The sequence below is a fragment of the Pholcus phalangioides genome, unplaced genomic scaffold (assembly GCF_987345545.1).
Source record: "Pholcus phalangioides strain wild (caught in Gottingen) unplaced genomic scaffold, Ppha-v1.0 ptg000007l_1, whole genome shotgun sequence".
NCBI lineage: Eukaryota > Metazoa > Arthropoda > Arachnida > Araneae > Pholcidae > Pholcus > Pholcus phalangioides.
Genome location: NW_028301600.1, coordinates 48710107 through 48731061, shown reverse-complemented (window position 1 = coordinate 48731061; position 20955 = coordinate 48710107). Strand labels below are relative to the sequence as shown.

Genomic DNA, 20955 nt, shown 5'->3' with positions numbered 1-20955 from the left:
ACCAGGTATATTTGGACCTTTTAGCACTAGCATTAATTTTGGTTGCAATGATATCTGAGGAACATCATCAGAAAAAGATTCTTCAGAACCTATAATAATAGGAGAAAACAAGATTACAGAATCAGAGGCACAGTGAAAACAATGATTTCGCTAACACACAAAAAAACAATAAACAAAAAAAAAACAACAGGTGTATTGAGAGAAAGAGAAAATAAACGTGTTAGAGAATTAACTAAATTAAATCAACAATTGGAATTATGAGCTATCAAAGTATTAATTATTAAATAAGATCCCAGTCACACATACAAACGTTATGCATTCAGATAGGATGACTGGAAAAGTCTATAGTTTATAAGCATTTGCAAAAGGCTAGACCAGAGTCTTTTAAATGTATTTGTTTTGCAGCCCTCCCAAAAAGGTGTTTAAACACTCACTTTATAAGCCAACCCCATAAGATCCTTTGTTGTATCTCTAAATTCTACCAGCCTGTTCCATTCTAGCAATCCCATCCGCTAAAGGAACAACACTGCTCCTTCTGGGTACTATTAGTTTAGACAATATATTCATAATTGAATTTGAATTCAAATTACAACTGACAAAGCTCTACAGGTCGACACATTAACCTTTTAAGTGCCATAGCAGAAATCACTTAACTTTAAAAAATGCCATATCTTTTTTTTTTTTAATAAAGCAGACTTTATTGATTTTCAGCAGGTGGAAACTGGGGGGGGGGGGGGGAGAGATATAAGGAAAAGTGTTGCACTGTGAAATCAACTTTGCAAAATATCTGGGCTATTAAATGATAAAATAAAAGGTTTTTCAAGGAAGTGAGAAATCTTGTCAATGCCGCTAAGAGAGTTGACTTCACAAACTGTCAGGAAGAAATACATCTCCTTAAACCTTAAATTATGTGATGCATTATGAGAGGTTGTCTGTTACATAATTAAGCATTACTCCTTCATTTCTTCTACAGTCAAACTTGGTTAATTTAAAGGTCAAGAGTTCTGCAAAAACTTCAAATTAGCCAATTAATCATCGCGAGATCCATAAACTGACAACAAAAAGCAATTTTATCATCAGTGTTCATGTAGGATTCATTAGTAACATTGGCTACTACATTATTTTACTATTCGAGAATTAGTGTCATTACTTTAGAATTTCTTGACTATGCTTGAACCTTGATCACCCCATGATTAAAAAATATCAGATATTTTGATACATAACTATATTTGATAGAATAGTCAATCTATAGTTGATTACAAACGTTTTCAGGCATGATGTAAACTAAAATTCAGAATATTTCCAATATGACATGAAGATTTCTATTTGATGTTTATTATTAAGACATTTTAAATATTTTTTCACATTTAACTGAAGCAGCAGCTTTTGTAGATATAATATTTCTAAAAAATCCTATATTTTTTCTTGACTGAAAATATCAGACCATTCTCAACTGAAAATACAAGATTAAAAAAAATCAGATCATTCTCGATTGAAAATATCAAACTGCTCTTGACTGAAAATATGAAATCACCAAAATCAGTTCATTTTTGACTGAAAATATCAGCTAATTCTTGATTCAAAATATCAAAACATTCTTGATTCAAAATATCAAAACATTCCTGATTGAAAATATCAAACCATTCTTGATTGAAAATATCAAGCCATTCTTGATTGAAAATATCTATCCATTTTCAACTGAACATATCAGATCATTCTGGACTAAAAATATCAGATCATTCTGGACTAAAAATATTCAACCATTGTGGATTGAAAATATCAAGTCATTCTTGACTGAATATCTTTTGTTTATGAACAAATCTGTTTATTTATTTACAGATAAACTAATTTATGATTGAAAAATTCATGCATCCATGAAAGTGTCAAAACATTTTCGACTGAAAATATTCGAAATATATGTCATGATATTTTGAAAATAAATATCGGGGATATACATCGACTGATACATATCAATGAACTCTGCCCCTGACCAATTATGAAACTTCATTGATCACTGATAATGTTCGTCGCACCACAGTCATTTTCTGCACACGAGGGCTAATTAGACGGGACCTACAATTTATTGCTGATTCCAAATGGCAAACTTGTTTTTATAATCATCGAGAGGTTGGTGTGCTAACCCCTCGATGGGGGCCTCCCTGAGGTAGCATTTTTTTTTTCTGTGGTCATGTCAGTGTTTCTGTTATACCCCTATGTCAGGAACATTTTTTGACAAGGAAAAACCGGGTATCAAACTCGCGACACCTCTAAACATCCTTTGGTACTTTAGGTGAGTATCTTATCGACCTGGGCTACCGCGCCCAATTATGAAGCTGGTTTCCAATATTTGCCAATCAATTCATATGGTAACAAGGAGCTATACTGTCTTTTACATATTACAAGTTATGTTTTCCAATATTTCCCATACCTCCCCTTACTTCCATAAAGGAAACAAGAACTTTTCTTTTCCAAAAAGAAACCAACTCAATCACCCAATTAAACTAAACCTATCATTATTAAATCAAAATTCAAGTTTCTAAAAAAAGACACAAAACATTTAAAATTGGGAATAAAATTAACAAACCAAGTGGTGGGATTTCCAAATCAGATGTTTGGTTGATATTTGTTCGACCTGGGCGAGGATCAAAGGCTGGTATCAAAGCACAAAATTGTCTCTTCAAAACAAAATCATCATCCCAGCTTCTCTTTTTACCATTCCGTATTTCATAGTTACCTTCACCCTGAAATTTTTTTTATAATTAATCATTTTTTTTTCTTTATTTTTCATAATATTGGTTATTTCTAAAAGAAAGTATAGGGAGAAATACAAGTTTTTGATTATTTAAACATCTATGTGATATGAATGAGGTCACCGTTAAATCCTCATAATCATCATCATCTTCATTTTCATGATCATCTTCATTTTCATCATCATCTGGATCAGGAAGTTCATCTTCATCATCTAGATCTACAAGTAATGTAGTTGCTCTGCAACTGTCAAGAAAATCTTGATCACTTTCACTAGAAGTTGAAGTCAAACTCATAGTTAAACTTTGTCCCAGTGTACCAACTGCTGCTGCTGCAGTGACAGAAACAGACTGGCTTCCTGACAAGGTAGATGCTGTAGTAGCTGATGTTAAACTTGGATAACTTTGAGCAGTACTTAAAGGACCTCCTGTGATAGAGAAAAGAATAAAAAAAGGTTTTTAATCCTTTAACTTAAATTTAGCTCATTTAAAAAACAATGTACATATTTCATTTATATTTAATTATATAATTAATTTTGAGTTTATTGACAAGAAATTAAAATACATAAATTTTCACACATTGAGAAGAAACTATTTCATTTATGGAAAACTTATGAAATTTATGTAATGATAATGGGAGTATTTAAAAAAAGAAAAGAACTACACACACACGCATATAACTAATTTGATAACAGATTAACCTCTTTTGAATAAATGAAAGAAAAAAAAAAAAAGATTTATATATAGTCCAATTTAACCCATCCAATTTATAAGCAATGCCCAATTACATCAAAAAACCGTTCAGCTGATATATCTCTCTGGAGTACAATTAAAAATATCTCTTCCACCAGTAAAAGTTTTTCTTTCATCTCACCGACATGTACCTGGGGAAATGGTAATTTAATCATTATTAAAGAATGATGGAACTGTAAAAGTAAGTTGGTGCAATGAAATATTGAACTATTGTGAGCAGAAATATTGAAATTGATCAGAAATGGGCTGTGCTACCGAGGCAACTGCAGAGATAGCACAGCTCCAGAACCACCACTATTTCACAACCAATCATCTCCCAACTTTGCCTCCCCTCTGAGACTACTGCCCTGGACAATAGCCCGCTTTGCCCCACCTGTAATTACACCATGGATAATACACCAGAAATGATAATCTCGTTATGAATCAGTGGAACGATTATCTGGGGTTTTGGTGGCAATGTCGACCACGGATAACTGAAAACCATGCTTGAACCGAAAAGCGCAAAAAAAAAAAAAAAATTGCAGAACGGTAATCACAAAATGCTCTGAATAAAATACTAGTATATGGAGCTGGGCAGGTGTGGAAGGTGCCACAACACCGGGACGCAAAATGTCCAAACCAGGCCCTACTAATATAGTTCTCATATTGTCTTAGAGACAATCTCTGACTTTTGTTTTTTTAATTCTAGTTTTTCGTTATTAGAAACAGCTGGTTACACAAAGTAAGCTTGAATAGTCAAAATGAACATACCTCCAATATCAGTAGTACTTCTCATTACCAGAAAAAAAGAGAGAGAAACACCTTCTCCTCATTTGCACAAATATTTTGAAGCCCACTCCCTTTAACTTTTGCATTTGTGTCACATTTTGTAATTTTGTACCACAAGTATTCTGCTTCCCAGAAAATCGAGGTTCTGCTGAAGTTTTCTTGCAGATAGCAACCTGGCTACTGCTTTAGTCACTAGCAATTCGGAAGATCACTCGCAAACACAAGTTTCAAAGCTCGCTGTGCTTATTGAAGCCTAGGCCATAGGATATATGAAGTGAGACATAAGGTAGTAGAAAAAACTAAAACCAGTGTGATGCTTTTTACCAATACATATGAAAAAAAAAGGAAATACATAACTCTTCCGATAGAAAAATTGCAAGGAATAAAGTATCTCATAGTTATGGTATGACATGTTCAAAATTAAATGTGATTCCTCTGAGATAGTTAATTGCATTGCGGTTTTGGAAATCGAGACCAATTCTATTGATCCTGGCTGAAATAGCAGCATATCTCTTGCTTTTTGGATTCCCCGGATTTCCGGCAATGAGCTGAGTTACTTCAAAATCGTGCAGTCATTGTTGTTTTCTCAAAAAGTCAATGAATCAATATATGTTCGGGAATAAGGTAGCACAGGTTTCCTGGAATCCCCTGTGCCACCCTTCTACGCAGTTATTGGTTTGGTACTGATCATTTAGCATTCGAGCATGATCATTCTACAGTTCTATTTCAAACATGGGCGATTGGCGACCCCTTTGTTATAGTCTTCCAATATATGTATCCTCGAAGTAGTTTGCAACGACTAAAGCTTCACTGGGGAAGTCACCTGCCTCAATCAAAACCTCGAATGTTTGAATGACATCTGCTGGTGGAACAAATGCCAATGCTGAAATCATGCAGATCCAATGAGCAAATACGTGATCCTGTTAGTATCTACTCTTGAATCTCTCCTGCTGAACTTTTCTCCACATGCTTTGCAAGAGATGAAAAAAACATCCAGTGTTTGTTAGGCCAAGAAATTCCTGTTGGACTGCCTGTAGCGCACTTTGCTCGAAATCAATCGTGAGTCACTGGGGTAGAAGTCCAGTTTGTTAATTTTTGAGTTATCGAAGCAACTTAATGTAGTCAGAGTTTTATTAGGTAAAAGTGTGTAGACCATTGGAATTGTGGCATCAAACAGAACCATGTGAACTGTATCGAGTTGCTAGAAATGCATTGGTGCAGCACTGAAAATTCCCACAACAAACCACTCTTGGCTATGCGCCAGCAATTGCAGATTGCTCCTTGTCGAGAAAATCAGCATACACAACCTAGGAGCAATTCTTCGCGAGATTCATACATCAGGAACTGTTGTACATTGCAATCTATGACTTCCTGATAATTTTGGGGAATCATCAGGACCCGGAGATTGCTAAGTAATTGAGTAAAGCATGAGCACCATTGTTGCATTGCACATTACGAATGGTTTGCTTCAGTAACTCCTTTTTTGGAAGTAATGCTGTGACATTGCTATGAGCTTCTGCAATAACTGACACGACTATCTGCTGTGGCCGTTTGTTCATAGTTTTTGCATGTTGGTATATTTGGTCGATCAGTTGCAACGCTTCTAGCCTTGCAGCTTGAGCTGCATGATTATGATTATTTATGACTTTCACAATCAGACCGAATGAGCCAACAGTCCAAACACGCCCCTTGCAAATGATACGTTTTTCTCAAACCCAGATTCCATATTGTTCATCTGCAGATTTCTTTGCGAACACGTATATGTGGTTGTTAACATTGACCAATTTTCTTTTCCCTCTTACTGGTGGAACACTTTCTGCCATTTTACGCCTAGGATCAAATACGTCAAGACACACGAATAATATGCTGATATAACACTTAAACAACACTCAACTTGTAGGATCCAAAACGGACAATTACACAGAGAACACAGCAAACCTATGTTGTCCAGCAAGCAGGCAAATGTAATGAGATCTTTATGTAGACAGACTACATTTGTCATTCGCAGAGCCTGTTCAGAGTCCCTCTCAGACAACAGGTGACAAGGCAAACGCCTGAAGCGACATGCTCATAGGGACGGTGTTTTCCATAACATATTTGTTTTGCCGATCGAAACCAGACAGAAGGGAAAATGTGAGCTTGTAAATAAGCACTGGTGAATACTAGAGATGTGACGTGAGAATACTCTCGAAGAACGATAATATTCTCCTGAATGTAAAAGTTGGAGAATAATCAATAATATTCTTTTTTTTTATTTAAATAATGATCAAATTTTACCAATTTTGTTTATATTATGAAATATAATTCAGTTTTCATTGCCTGAAACATTTAGAACAATTTTTTTGGAATAATCACCTCATAATGACAAATTTTAGTTAGAGAATATTCTCTGTCATGGCGAGAGGTTTCAAAAGTGTTTGTTATGAAGATTTTTGAAACCTTTAAAGATTAAAAAATTTCTTTTGAAATAATATAAATTTTCAGAAATAAGTTCAAAGCAAAAAATAAGTTAAAGTTGATTGAGAAAGAGAACCATTCTTATGATCACCTTCATTCTAAAGAAGATGGTGTAATTTTCTTTAATAAACTCAATGAGAATATACACTAAAATTTCTTATCATTCGTATTTCTTTGCAAATAGTTCAATTCATCTATGTTTTCATTTTCTTGCTTTAAAAATTTAATATTGTGGGCTGCTAACGTTTTTCTTCTTCTTTCTTTTGGCAATTCCTTTTTGCTGTACATATGAGGTTCTAAAAGCTCTTGCAGCAATTTTAGAATGCAACTTCTGTCAAACTCATTCCAATGCTCCACCACATAACAGCACCAATGTTTTCTGCAGAGTTCCTATAACATTTGTCTTTCCAGAAAATCCTATTTTTCTGGGAATTTGGGTAGTTTTAAAAGAATTCCCTCTCAGGGCATACCTTCTGCAGTTGCCAAATGGTGAATAAAGTCTGATCCACACTCATCTTTGCTCAACCTTTTATCTACTGATGGTACTTTGAAGTACCAGGTTAGCTAATTTGTTTTGCATAACCATGCCAAGTATCCAATGTTTTTCTCATCATTTGCCTTTATCGTTGCTTTTTGTTTACTCTATTCAATTTGAAGCTATCGTGAATAATTAGTCTGAATTCCTGTTTTGAACAATTCTGTATCCTCTGAGAATGGGGATATTTTTTTGTATAGTTACTTTTGTTTGGAGGAAAATAACAAAACAAAGCTTCCCTCTTTCACAAATGTAAATATAATCAATTTACACTCATTGCCATAAAAATTTGCGCACCAAGAAATAATTTTGGGATCAAAACAAAAGTTGGCCTGAAGGTACATGTCGGGCAGATATGCAAATGATTAGAAATGCAGCGTGATTGCGCATTGCATAATGCCACTAGAGGGCATTGAACTTCGTTCTCCTTGGAGTATAAAACAGGTAAGCAGAGCTTGCTGGAGTGTATTTAATCATTTGCAAAGGAAACGCTGAGGTAGACATGCCGTTACACCGCCGTCGAAGACCATATGAGCAGTTGTCAGAGTTCGATAGGGGAAGAATCATCGGGATGATGGAAGCTGGGTGGTCAGCTCGGCGAGTAGCTCGTCAACTAGGCCGTTCTGATTTCACTGTGAGGAGGTGTTGGGACCAGTGGACAGAAGAGACGTCATTTACACGGCGACCAGGTTCAGGACGCCCTCGACAGACCAGTCGTCGAGAAGACCGTCACATCATCCGAAACGCACGCGTAGAGCCAACTGCCTCATTGGCCGCTATCCAGACACAGGCAGCAGCTTCACTACGGGCCCCTGTGTCTTCCCAAACCATCGCAAGGCGCCTGGCTGAAGGACATCTGGTATCGCGGCGCCCATTACGTGTGCTGCCAATGACACCCACCCACCAACGCCTCCGTTTGGAGTGGTGTCGAGCACGACGGGATTGGACTGCAACGGAATGGAACCAGGTCGTCTTCAGCGACGAATCGAGATTCAACTTGAGCAGTGATGACAATCGTGTTCGTGTGTGGAGGCCCCGTGGTGAACGCTTAAATCCTGCCTTCGCTTTACAGCGGCACACCGCTCCCACAGCTGGTGTCATGGTATAGGGTGCCATTGCTTACGATACACGGTCACCCCTAATATTGATCCATGGCACAATGACAGCCCAGCGGTACGTCCATAACATCCTTCAGCCACATGTGTTGCCACTCATGGCAGGGCTCCCAGGAGCCATTTTTCAACAAGACAATGCTAGGCCACACACAGCAAGGATGTCACAAGACTGCCTCCGCTACATTACCACCCTTCCCTGGCCTGCTCTATCCCCAGATTTGTCACCAATCGAGCATATCTGGGATCATTTGGGACGGCAAGTTGGACACCCTATGAGGTTGGTCGAACTAGAGGCAAATTTACAGCAACTGTGGAACGAGATGTCTCAGGACATCAGACTGAACTTGTATGCCTCAATGCCCGCTCGTATCGCATCTTGCATTCGCGCTAGAGGGGGTCCAACAGAGTACTAAAACTTCTGTTCATCTGTACTTTTTTCTGCAATAAATTATCCTTTTTCTTGGATTTTCTAATCACTTACTTATATCAACGTAGTACTTACATGTGTAAAATTTTGTTTCATTTTGACGACTTCTTCTGGGTGCACAAATTTTTATGGCAATGAGTGTATTATTATTTGCAATTTATATATATATATATATATATATATATATATATATATATATATATATATATATATATATATATATATATATATATTAATTTTTCATAAACATGTAGCATATTATAAACATATACATTATTTTTTAATTTTGGAGACATACATTACCAAGTAAAAATAAGGTTAAGTTATTTATTGTAACTTCAAGCATATTCTCGAGAATCTTTCAAAAGATTATTACAGAGAATTTTACATCTATAAAAATAACTGGAGAATATTCTCATCAAGAATAATAAGACTATTCTCAAGTTATTTAAATAATAGTTGCCTTCCAGAGAATATTTTCCAGTATGATTCTCCATGAGAATATTTTCCAGTATGATTCTCCATGAGAATATTTTCCAGTATGATTCTCCATGAGAATATTTTCCATTATCATCTTCCATGAGAATATTTTCCATTATTATCTTCCATGAGAATATATTCTCAGGTTATTCATAAGGAATATTATAATATGCGTTATTATAAGTATTCTTGAGAATCTTCTCTAGAAGAACTATTAGGCTCTATAAATAACTGTAAAATATTCTCAAGTTATTTAGAATAGTAGTCCTTCCAGAGAATATATTGTCGAATATTCTCCTAAAGATTATTCTCGAGAATTTTACATCTCTAGTGAATACAATACTTTTGAATTATTCAACACAATTAGTTCATCTCAACACCCTTTTACACTGCTACTGGTGTCGATCTATAGCCTCTTTTAGTGCCAGTACCTATAGAAGCTGGTTTCTTCTAGGTTCCTTCTCTTCTTTAACGATACTGTCATGATTCATCAACATTGATTTCCCTTTCTTTGCCAAATACCTCAGCCAGTTCAGACTCATTTTTCACCTTCCCACAAATTCCTCTTTCGGCACCGAAATGTTTTGATAACCTGTTCTTTTTCAGTTATTTCTAGGAATCACCTGATTGAGTCCTTTGCTTGGAAACACCATGTCATTGAAAGCGGTAGCCTTTACCTCATTCCTTTGCTGTGGTCATCCTACGCCTCAAAAATACCCTTCCATTTTACTAGCTTTGTCCAAAAACACAATTACAATTTGACAACCTTATGTATCACCAGAATTGTCAGTACTACAATGTAGGTCACCTCTACTGCTGTCACAAATGTATAGGCGTGAGTAGGAAGCATGAGGGGAGGGGAAAGGTATCTTTGGTGGATTTTAATGTTTTTCTTCTCAGGACGGTAATACCTCTTCTTATATTGAAAAATTTTGCAGCAACGTAAATTTGGGAAAAAATATTTTATGCTTCACTGAAAATTCCAAATTCGTAGGATCCAATAAAGTACTACGTAACCACCTATAAAAAAAAGAGGGGATGAGGAGGATCAACTTTGCAGACACTCACCCTCGCACTTTGTCAATCATTCAATCACTCACTTGGTCAATCATACGGTCACTCACTTTATCAATCTTTCGGTCACTCACACAGCCACTCAATTGGTCACTCATTTGCTCATACATGCCATCACTCAATAACTCCCTTGGTCACTCACACAGTAAATCTCTTGCTCACTCACATGGTCAATCACCTAATTACTCGCTTGAACAGTCATACACTCTTACAGGCAACTACACACTCACAGATACAGTCACTCATATGGTCATTCACTCGTAAAGTCAATTGCACACTCATAGATACGGTCACTCATGTGGTCAGTCATTCTGTCACTCGCTTAGTCATTTGTACGGTCACTAACACACTCCTACAGTCAATTTCACACTCATACGTCCATGTCAGATGAAATGTCAGGTGTGACATTTTTGGGGGCCAAATGCCCCAGTGTTCTACTTTTGGTGAATTCTTGCATTAAGGAGGAAAATATACATTTCATTGAAAGAAGGAGCAAGGAAAAAAACTTTAAAGAGGTCAATCTCTGTCTATGCACTCAAAATTTGTGCTAAAAGTCTAATTCTTAGCTTGGTATTAAATATTTACTTTTAAATACCTTATTTTCTAAGTTAAAGTTATATAAAGTTATAAAAAAATAGAAAAAAAATTAACACACAATACAGAATACATAAAAAAACATTCTACATACATTTTTTGCAAACGTGTTTTGTTTTTTAACACAATGCATGTAAAAAAATATGTTATAAACCATCACACACACACGCAGATACTCACCCGAAAAATTGGAAGATAATGCCAATCGAACAAGACTACCAACATTGTTTGAGCCACGACCAAAAACTGAAGATGTTGTGCTTGATGCATTACCATTGTATTTTTTCTTTGCCACTGCTGTGAAAGTTTCAAGAAGACTTACTGTTGAATCACTAACATTAGTACTTACACACAAATTAGGAGCACTCACACTCATTGTACTTCCACTAGTTCCACTAGTTACAGATGCACGAAAATTTGTTATCTGACTGGAAACTTGAGAATATATATCTGAATTTTTTGGCACAGTAGAACAACGCTTGCTCAAATCAGTGGATAACTTGACTTTTGGTTCTACCTCTGTAATACTGAAAAGTTCTTCACTTTCCTCTCTGGTAGGAGAAAGTCCAACACTCATGGATGAAATATCACATGTTTTAACCATGATTGGATGATTTGATGACATGGTCATTTTGTTCAGACAAGGTGAAGATTCCACTGTGACTATTGCTGCTTCAGCTTGAACTCTAGATAATACATTCTCAGCAACACGTTCTGCAACATGCTGTAAAATGAATATCAAAATTTGAACTTGACTATAATGAAACTACACATACATATATTTTTTTGTATACGTATAACAGGCTGTCCAAAATTGTTTGCCTAGCAGATATCTCTGCAATAGTTCACTAGTATATACACTCAAACCTTGATTAATTCAATTACAAGTGTTTCGCAAGACTAGCAAAAATTTTAAACTTTTTTTGACTTGTTTATATAGTGATAGCTCACAATACAAGTGTAGTATGTATAACAAATCTTTCTAAATGAGAGTCCTAGTCTATAAGAAGCTTTGCGTAATCACATCATCTGCTGAGCATCACATGATCACAACTAGGCTAACAATTATTTTACTCTCATTGCAGATAAAGCCATTTTTGAAAGTTCAAGGCCCAAGCATTTTTCTGTGTGGGCCTCTTATAATTCTAATGAAGGATCAAATAAGACATATATGAATATTGTATGCATATGTGTATCAATAAAATCCTTCAATAGTTTAGGAGGCCATTGTTTGAACTAAACTGTTTTATACGGGCATGGACCCATTAGTTGAAATGTCACTGACTATGGGAGTGACATTCACAGCACAAGTTCATGAAAGACTATCTCAGCCTCTTGTAAAACAGTTGAATCCTATTATAAAGAACTCCAAAAGAAGGAGAAATCACTTCATTAATTCCAGCTTATTGCATTGGTCTTATGTAAAATTATCTGGGAAATAAGAAAAGTGTTCGTTAAAATGAGATTTTTGCTATAACGGTATTCATTAAAACAGGATTCAACTGTATGTTGTTCTGTGAGGAACCCTTAAAGCAATGGTGTATGAAATACCTGCTACCTCTGACATGGATCTCGGGGACAGAATCACCAGGGCCTCTGCTATTAAGAAACCGCAGGTGTTTGATTGTGTCTGGCAGTCAATGTGATGCTGGTGTGAGACATGCATTGCTGATAATGGCGTCAATTTTGAGCACCTGTCGTGACATCATTCACTGTACCCAACATGTAAATTTAGCTATTATATTCTATGTAATAAAATTTCTGCAGAACTTTGACTGTCTTGGGTCATTCCTATATCTTATGTCTCTCCCAGCTTCTGATAACATTTCCAGTCAGATGTTCCAATATAAATTTGGTTTATAAATATTTGCATATTCTCTGTATATAATTCCCTGTATATAATCTATACTATGACTGACTATGATTCATTGATCTGTATGCTTTGGTGGGTTGATTGGAATTTTCTGCTCATTATTTCCAATGTTGATGAAGCATTAAATAAGTTTTATACGATATAATTTTTGATATATTTAACAAATGTATCCCCAAACTTAAGCCTGAAAAAAGTAGTTTTTTTACTGTGTAGTTTTTTCACCACCATAGTTTACAGTGGAAATCATTAAGCTTATCAAACTGAAGAACAAGCATTGCAAATCTCTACATCATAGCCATTGGTTTGCATACAAGTATCTGAGAACTATAAAAGCTGAAATTAAATGAAAGGTATGTTTTCAATATTGGAATTATATGAATTCACTTGAAAACAACATTATTCAGAACTCCCGAAACCATTGGCCAAATAAGATGTCCTACCTTGGTAAATTTTCCTCTGATGGGAAAAAAAATTGCTGAATTCTTTAGACATTTTTGGTTCTGTTTTTTATAACTCTAATAGTGTATGTGTTGATTATGTCAACGATTATGATTGTGCAGATAACTGTTTCTTCAGCCCTATTACTGAGAGTGATGTACTTCTCGCTATAAAGAAACTCAAGGGTGGTAAAAGTGCCATGGTGATGATCATATACCACCTTTTTGGGTGAAAGGCTGTAGACCATATTTATCTGCACCACTCACTATCTTCAATATTTCAATAAATTTGCGTCTCTTTACTTCTGTTTGGAAAATCTGTACTGTTACACCTATTTTTTAAAAAGGAGATAATGCCAATACCAGTTCCCTTTGCGAAGTATTTGAACTTATACCCATATTTAATCTTGGATCTCTGACTGTCAGCATGGTTTCTTGCGCAAATGATTACTAGTGTGAATCTTCTAGTAATGTCTCGGGCCATTGCTCAAGCTATTGACAGATACCAACAAGCATTTGATAGCATTAACCATACCATTCTTCTTTTAAAAATTAGGGCTTGGAGTTTCTCAGGTCACCTAACTGGTTAGAATCCTACCTCATAGGTTGATACCAACAAGTTTTAATGGCACTAAGTCTTCCCATTATTCTTGTTTTTCTTGGTGTTAATCAGGGGTGCATTTTGGGCCCCATTGCTTTCTTATTTATCAAGAATTTGAAAATTTACATTAATTCGGATTATTTGATGTGTGTTGATGTAAAAATCTTCCATGTCATAAATAATACTTAAAACGCTGATTCACTACAAAATTCTGCCAAAACAACTCTCAGTTCATGGTATAATATCAATAAGTTGAACCTAAATATTGTGAAGTGAAAATGTTTGTCTTTCAGTAAGAAACATAGTCCTATTCTATATAATTATAATATTGATGGTCAAATACTAGAGAGAGTGGAGTGCATGAAGGACTTGGGTGCCACTATTCACAGGTATTTTACTTTCAACCAGCATATTAAAGATATTTTTTCGAAATAGCATCAAAGAATATTGGTTTTGTAATCCGCAACAGTAAATATTTTCAAAATCTGAAACATTTCTGCTTTTTTATAATTCTTATACTAGATTTGTTCTAGAATATTGTTATAGAATTTGAAATCCTTATTATTCATTCAATAGCATTAGGATTGAATGCACATGAAATAGGCTTTTGAGCTTTATTTTAAGAAACTCCAAATTTTTTATATTTATCCCTACTGAAATACTCAGATCCGTTTTCAACTACAATCACTCGAAGTCTGCCATCAGAATGCATTGATCACCTTTTGTGTGAAAATTCTGCACTCTGACTTGGATGTACCAATCATTTTAGCGCAAATCAGTTTTCACTGTAATAGCATCAGTCGTCGAAATCATGTTTTTTATGTCTCATAACACCAAACAAACTTGTTGAAAAATTATCTTTTTCACTTAGTGATCATACCTGAAAATTATATGCATATATTTTGTTTATTATTATTTGTGTATTATTCCTTGCTTCTTTGTATTGCAACATGCTGTTTAGATTGTTTTTTTTCAACTTCACTGTAATGGGACATATGCCTGTTGTGTGAGATGAATAAATATAACTTCAGAAAGGGTGCAAAGCTTGCAGACATCCTTTAACTTTAACATTGTTGATCCTAAAGACATACACTCTTTGGAGAGAAACCATGGAGAGAAATTGACTGTTTTTATTGAAATTAAACATGTGTAAAGCTCATACACAGATAGTGAAATGATTAAAAATTCAAAGCCGTAGGACCCATCAATGGCTAGCAATTGCACATTGAATGTTCAAATTAGTAGTTGTTGAAACCACCCCAGCTGCGATACATGCTTGTATACGTTGATGTAAGGAGTGATAAAGATTCCTAATCTCATCTTGAAGATGCATTCTGCCAGGCATTCATGACGTGCCATGAAGGATAATGCAACCGGCCGCAGGATGCCATCAACATATCATTGAGCTGTTAAAGTTGTAGGCGGGACGACTAGAGGCAACATGCTGTCGTAAGAGATAGCACCCGAAACCATCACACCAGGGGTAATGGCTGTATGCCTATCCAAAACAAAGGCTGATTGGGAGCGCTGGCCCCAGCTCCTTCACACATGGGTCCGATGGTCATCTGGCCCAAGACTGAAGCAGGATTCATTGCTGAACACTATGTGATACCAGTCTGGCAGCCATGATGATCAACTGCGACACCACTCTAGACGATTCTACTGATGTTGTGGGGTTAAAGGCAGACCACTTGAAGGCTACTGTGAGTGTAACCACGCCTCAGCCAAGCGTCGTGAGATGGTGGAAGGTACCATGGGTGGTATGGAGGAGTTTGTAGCACGTTGGATAGCAGACATCGATGCCACTGTTACAGTTCGGGCCATCGCACAATCATCGGGTCTTGCCTTGTATTCATGAACCTTGGCCTTCCAGAGTCTTCATTCTGCTGATGAGTTCCTTGCAGAAACCATTGCTGCTAGCACATTTGCACAGCCGTGTCCATACAGTGCAGATGGTGGCCTATTGCTCGGTATGACCAGCTAGCTTCATGCATCCCAATTATGCGATCACATTCGAAGTCGTCCAATTGGCTATAAGGTCTTTGAAAACATTGTAATGGCATTAACCCTGGTTGTGTCTTCAGGGAACTGCAACGCTGACAACAAGAAAAGATAAACAGTCTGCGATTGTTAACTGTTTCATACAATGCTAGTTGCGCAGTAGAAATGTGCACTATGATCGAAGTTAACATTCATTGGTCTTAACAATTTAATCATTTGTATAAAGGAATTTGCATGAGAAATTTCGAGATGATCAAATTATCTTTTAGGGGTGCTTATTTTTTTTTCTTCAAAAGAGTGCACGTCTAATTAGAAAATGTATTCTCCATGGTGTACAGATCTCAAATATGTCATTTATATTGCAAGAGGCTGTATAGGTATTAGAATGAAAAAATAATGAAATGAAAAAGCAAATGCCAAAGGGGAAACAGTGAAGCATCAATTATGCTACCAGACTTTTGCCTAAAATGTATGTGTAGTGAACCTTGTTGTGTACGGAGTTCCAAAGCCAATGGATGATCACTACACCCATGATTACAAAGATGCTTTAGTATGAATGGTTTCAACTTGGATGGCGGTATATCAAAATTAGACACCTTCTGATTGACAACAGGTTGTCTCCTCCAATGATATAAATTTTATGCTGCGTTGAATTGATGGCTGCTTTTGAATTTGGTGAAAATCTAAAAGAACAAGACTCTGTGACCATTGCTGAAAGAATGCAAGCTGGTGATTGCCATAACAAAATTTATCAGCCAAGTATGCAGTAAACGAACATCCTTCAGATGTGGTCACCCCTCTTTTACGGATAAATAATAATTTCCCCATGCATAATAAAAGTATGCTTTTCAAACCCGGATTAATGGTTACCCTCTTTTACCAGGATGAATTTTTTTGTCCTACCGGTGTCTGTAAAAGAGGTTTTACTATACTGCTTTTTCCAAGTTCACTGATACCTCTGGAAGCCACTTTCACCATTATGACCATGAATCAATCCTCTCAGATCATGTGCATGAAAAACAATGATTTTCTTCTCTGGATCATATGGTCTTCCAGAATGATAATACAGCTTAGTGAAAACCAACATTTTTATTCATTAAATTGAGGAAAATTGTTATATGGAGTTTGAGATTAAAACAAATATAACAAATATATACACAAGGACTTCTAAAAAAATTGTTATATCAAGGAATTCGTTAGACTGGAGTTTGTTACATTGGAGTCTGACTGTATAATATTGTTTCCCTGAAACATCTGAAAATTGTTGAAAGCTCATGGACCAAACCTTTTAAGTACTTCTGTGATCCCCAAATTACAATGTTTCAAGCTTTGTTCCTGACTGATTTTCTGAACTTATGTATAAGATGTCCAAAATGTCATATCATTTATGATTAAACACGCAAAGTTTGTAAGATCTGATCACTGTTGGTACACCGAAGAAACTCGTGCCATGCCTCCCAGATAGCAGATAGCCATGGCAACGTGGTCGCAACCAGTTTGTGTACAGAAGAAAAGAAAAGCAAAAGTCAGGTACATCTATTTAACTTCATTCCCCCACCAGGAGAACCAGAGCATGTATAGTTTGAGGCCCTTATAAAACTTTTGATATATTTCTACTCATGATGTATTTTCTCATATCAAACTTAATTTTATATCCTTTAGGCTTACATATATGTAACTGCCAAAGCCAGAAGTGTGGCCAATTTGTGATGGGAAAGGCCACTTTATGAATTGGCCAAGAGTTTTGGCCAAAGTCTGAATTGCAGAAATGATTCAGACTTTGGTTAGCCATTTTGCAAAGTGGTCGGAGACCCCTGGCCAAAGCTTGATGTGCTGATGTAAGATGGCCCGGTAGGAGCCAAACCCATTTTTTTAATCGTCAATGTGTGGTGCACGTCTATATATAGCAGCTGTACCGGATTAACTCTGTGTGATGGGAGAGAAAAAAAAAGTGGAATTTGAGTAAAACTATTAAAATAATTATATAAACAGTTTTTCTGCCAAATTTTGGCGAAAAAAAAAATATTACTCCATTGTGACTGCAATTCGATGGGTTAATATAACTAACGTGGACATAATTATCACGAAAAAATATGCCAACTTCACGATCTAGAATCATGTCTTTTGTTATCAGACTTTGGCCAGGAATCACTGGCCGATACAGGAACTGGCTGGGTCAATATTTAAACGAAATTGGCCAATTCGCGAATAGGCCAACTTCGGGCTTTGGCAGTAATATATATATGCAGCTAAACATTGTTGTTATATTTCTCAATATGAAACATACTAAATTAATTCAAATAAAAATAGAGAAATATACATATGTTTATGTTAATCTATACATTTAACACAAATCTCAACTTAATACAAAATGATTTTTTTCACCTAAGAAATATCAATTTGTTTTATATACTTAAAAGTGTATGTGCAGATTATTGAAAAGCTCTATCACCAAAATGCAATTTACAACTCTTCTATCTCAGATGGAACAACATTTAATGAAATACCTATGGGATAGATTACATTTCATTTTTTTTAATTCACAAAACTTTCAATGAAATAAGCAATGATCTTCAAAAGGCAGTTCAGTAGGTAGCTGCTAATAGCTCTACAATTTTGAAGAATCATGAAAATATTGAAGCAATATTTTTCTGCAGTTGTATTTTGAGAAAGCAATTTGAAACAGGTAGCCAGTCAATGCTGGTAAGAGGAGTGTGTTCCTCAATGCTTTACATATCAAACTTTTAAAAATCTAAAATGCTCTGAGGTGGGGATGTTTTTTTCTCACGTCATATATTCAATTATTCTATTTTCCACATTTCCTTTTTTTTGACTAGTTTGATTTCATGAAATTATACAAAATGTAAAATAGTTTTTCGTGCCACTTTTCCTTTCATGTTAACAAGGTGTATACCAATTACCCCCAATCTTTATGTGCCTAGAGGGGCCTGTGTAATTTTTCATGAGGGTGGTGGACACAAATTTCCAAATTTATGGTCATAAACAGCTACTTCATTAGCCTTAGTATTTACAAAGCTGCTACCATTGCTGCATAGCAACTTGTTATTCTCAGGTACCAAGGGAAAGCCTGGCAGGTTCTAGGTAGACCAATGATTTAAGTTTTTCATTCTGTGAAAAAGATATTTTCTAACCGCCAGCAACAGTGTAAAAAAGTTTCAAGTGAATATCAAGGTACAACATAAATAAATCTAGATATTAACCTTCACAGTCAAATTTTCAGCTGATGCAGCTTGATCTGATGAGATTATTCTCCCTCTTTGATCCTCAGATGTTTCTTCAAGGCAGGAAGTAGAGCTACTCTTGCGACTATTTAATGAACTAAATATGAAAACACAAAGTTTCAATTCTCAAATACACAATTTGAACAATTAGTCACAACACTGAAGTTGAATTTCAAGTATAATATATATAGACAAACTGAAATAAAAAAAAAAAAATTATGATACGGCAAAAACCAGTGTAAAAAAACACCTGAAATATTAATAAAAAAGAGCAAAAGAAACATCCAATTTTATAGAATTCTTTTCCTTGTGAAAATTCATTCAATGGTGCTCTATCTAACGCAGTGGTAAGATGCTAGTCTTCCACTATGAAGGTTGCCGTCAAAGTCCATGTGTTCGAATCCAGGCAAAGAACATCAGAAACAAGTTCTTTTGAGTACCCAAGTGGCATGACGGTAAGATGCTCGTCTCTACCACCGTAAAGGTTGCCATCATTGTCTCCGGTTCAAACCCAGAGGAGGATAGATAAGATATTTTATATAATGATCTTTAGACCAATGATAGATAGCTTCTTTCACATTTCCAACCCATCTTATTAATGGCAGTATATTGCAGAGTTGGCACCATATTTTTACCATTGATGGTTTTTACTGTCTTAGTAAAAACATATTTCAATAGGGAATGTGAGCTGGGTTTAGACCATTGTGAGACAATTAGTTTTTTCCGAGAATGATGTCAGTCTGTGAAAGGGCAGTGGAATTTTCTCTTTCCTAAATACATCTTTCCATTAGCTAGCTGTTGTAAACCTTCTCTCGTAGGTTAGTTTTACCCCAAATATATGACATTCATATTTGTTATGGGCATCTTTTTCTCAGCCACCTCATTGGGCATTTTGCCTGTTGTGGCTTTGTATTTGTGAAAAAAAATTTTCTCTTACAATTAAATTGCCTAGACAAAGAAGCAATATGAGATCACAATATCTATATCATATACCATTACCTAAAAAATCAATTTTCAAAAAATCAATGTTTTCTTGCTCCAAGAATATATAGAGAATTTGATGACATTATTAGACAGCAGCAATCGTTTTATATGTTTAAAAAGGTTATAAAAGATTGTATACTGGAAATAGCAGATATTGAGCAGTTCATTTCATTTGATGGTTAATGAAATTGTAAACTTTAAGGAGTAAAATTTGTTTGTTATATGAAAATATATCTGTATTTTAACACAGACTATAGTATAACATTTTAAAGCAAAATATTTATTGTGGGGCGCGCGCACACACACACACAGCAATTGTTGTAAAATATACCTTATGTTGCCCAGAAACTCTCTATGTAATTTATCAATACGACCCATGGAAGGCTATTTATATCCCTTTGGGTCGAAAAGTGTTTGTTTATAGTTTTTTTGTCTGTTTTGTCCACTGTGCTGTTTGTTCAAATAAAAAAAAATAAATAAAAAATTTCTCTTATAATTAAATTGCCCAGACATTTTTTTAGTGATTCAATAGAATTATATACAATAAAACACTGCTATAGCAAATCTGGCTCATCACAAACAAATGGATATAATGAATGAAATTTTTGACCACATTATTTTCCTATAAATGGAATATCTCCTCTGGATATGCAGGCTGTCCCAAATTGTTTGCATAGTGGATTTGTCTGTAACCATTGACTTTACAAACATACTTTCAATTACAAAAAGTTTTAAAATGATGTGCAGTCACTTTAAAATCTGAAAATTTATTTTAGGGGTCGTACACATAAGAAAATGAAGAAATAACTTTTTATACAATCCCAGAGTGATCAAAATCCTTATCTGAAAGTTGTTGCCCTGTACCTA

At 35.4% G+C, this 20955-nt stretch overlaps 1 protein-coding gene across 1 annotated transcript in view; it reads right to left on the bottom strand.

The window, feature by feature from the left end:
- Ufd4 (ubiquitin fusion-degradation 4-like) overlaps nucleotides 1-20955 on the bottom strand; it is a 222932-nt gene that overhangs the window by 70261 nt on the left and 131716 nt on the right. The window contains exons 26-30 of the mRNA XM_089233406.1: nucleotides 19084-19201; nucleotides 11131-11674; nucleotides 2874-3175; nucleotides 2585-2741; nucleotides 1-89 (exon numbers count right to left, since the gene is read on the bottom strand). Coding sequence (XP_089089532.1) covers nucleotides 1-89; nucleotides 2585-2741; nucleotides 2874-3175; nucleotides 11131-11674; nucleotides 19084-19201 — 1210 coding nt within the window. The remainder of the gene's footprint in view (nucleotides 90-2584; nucleotides 2742-2873; nucleotides 3176-11130; nucleotides 11675-19083; nucleotides 19202-20955) is intronic.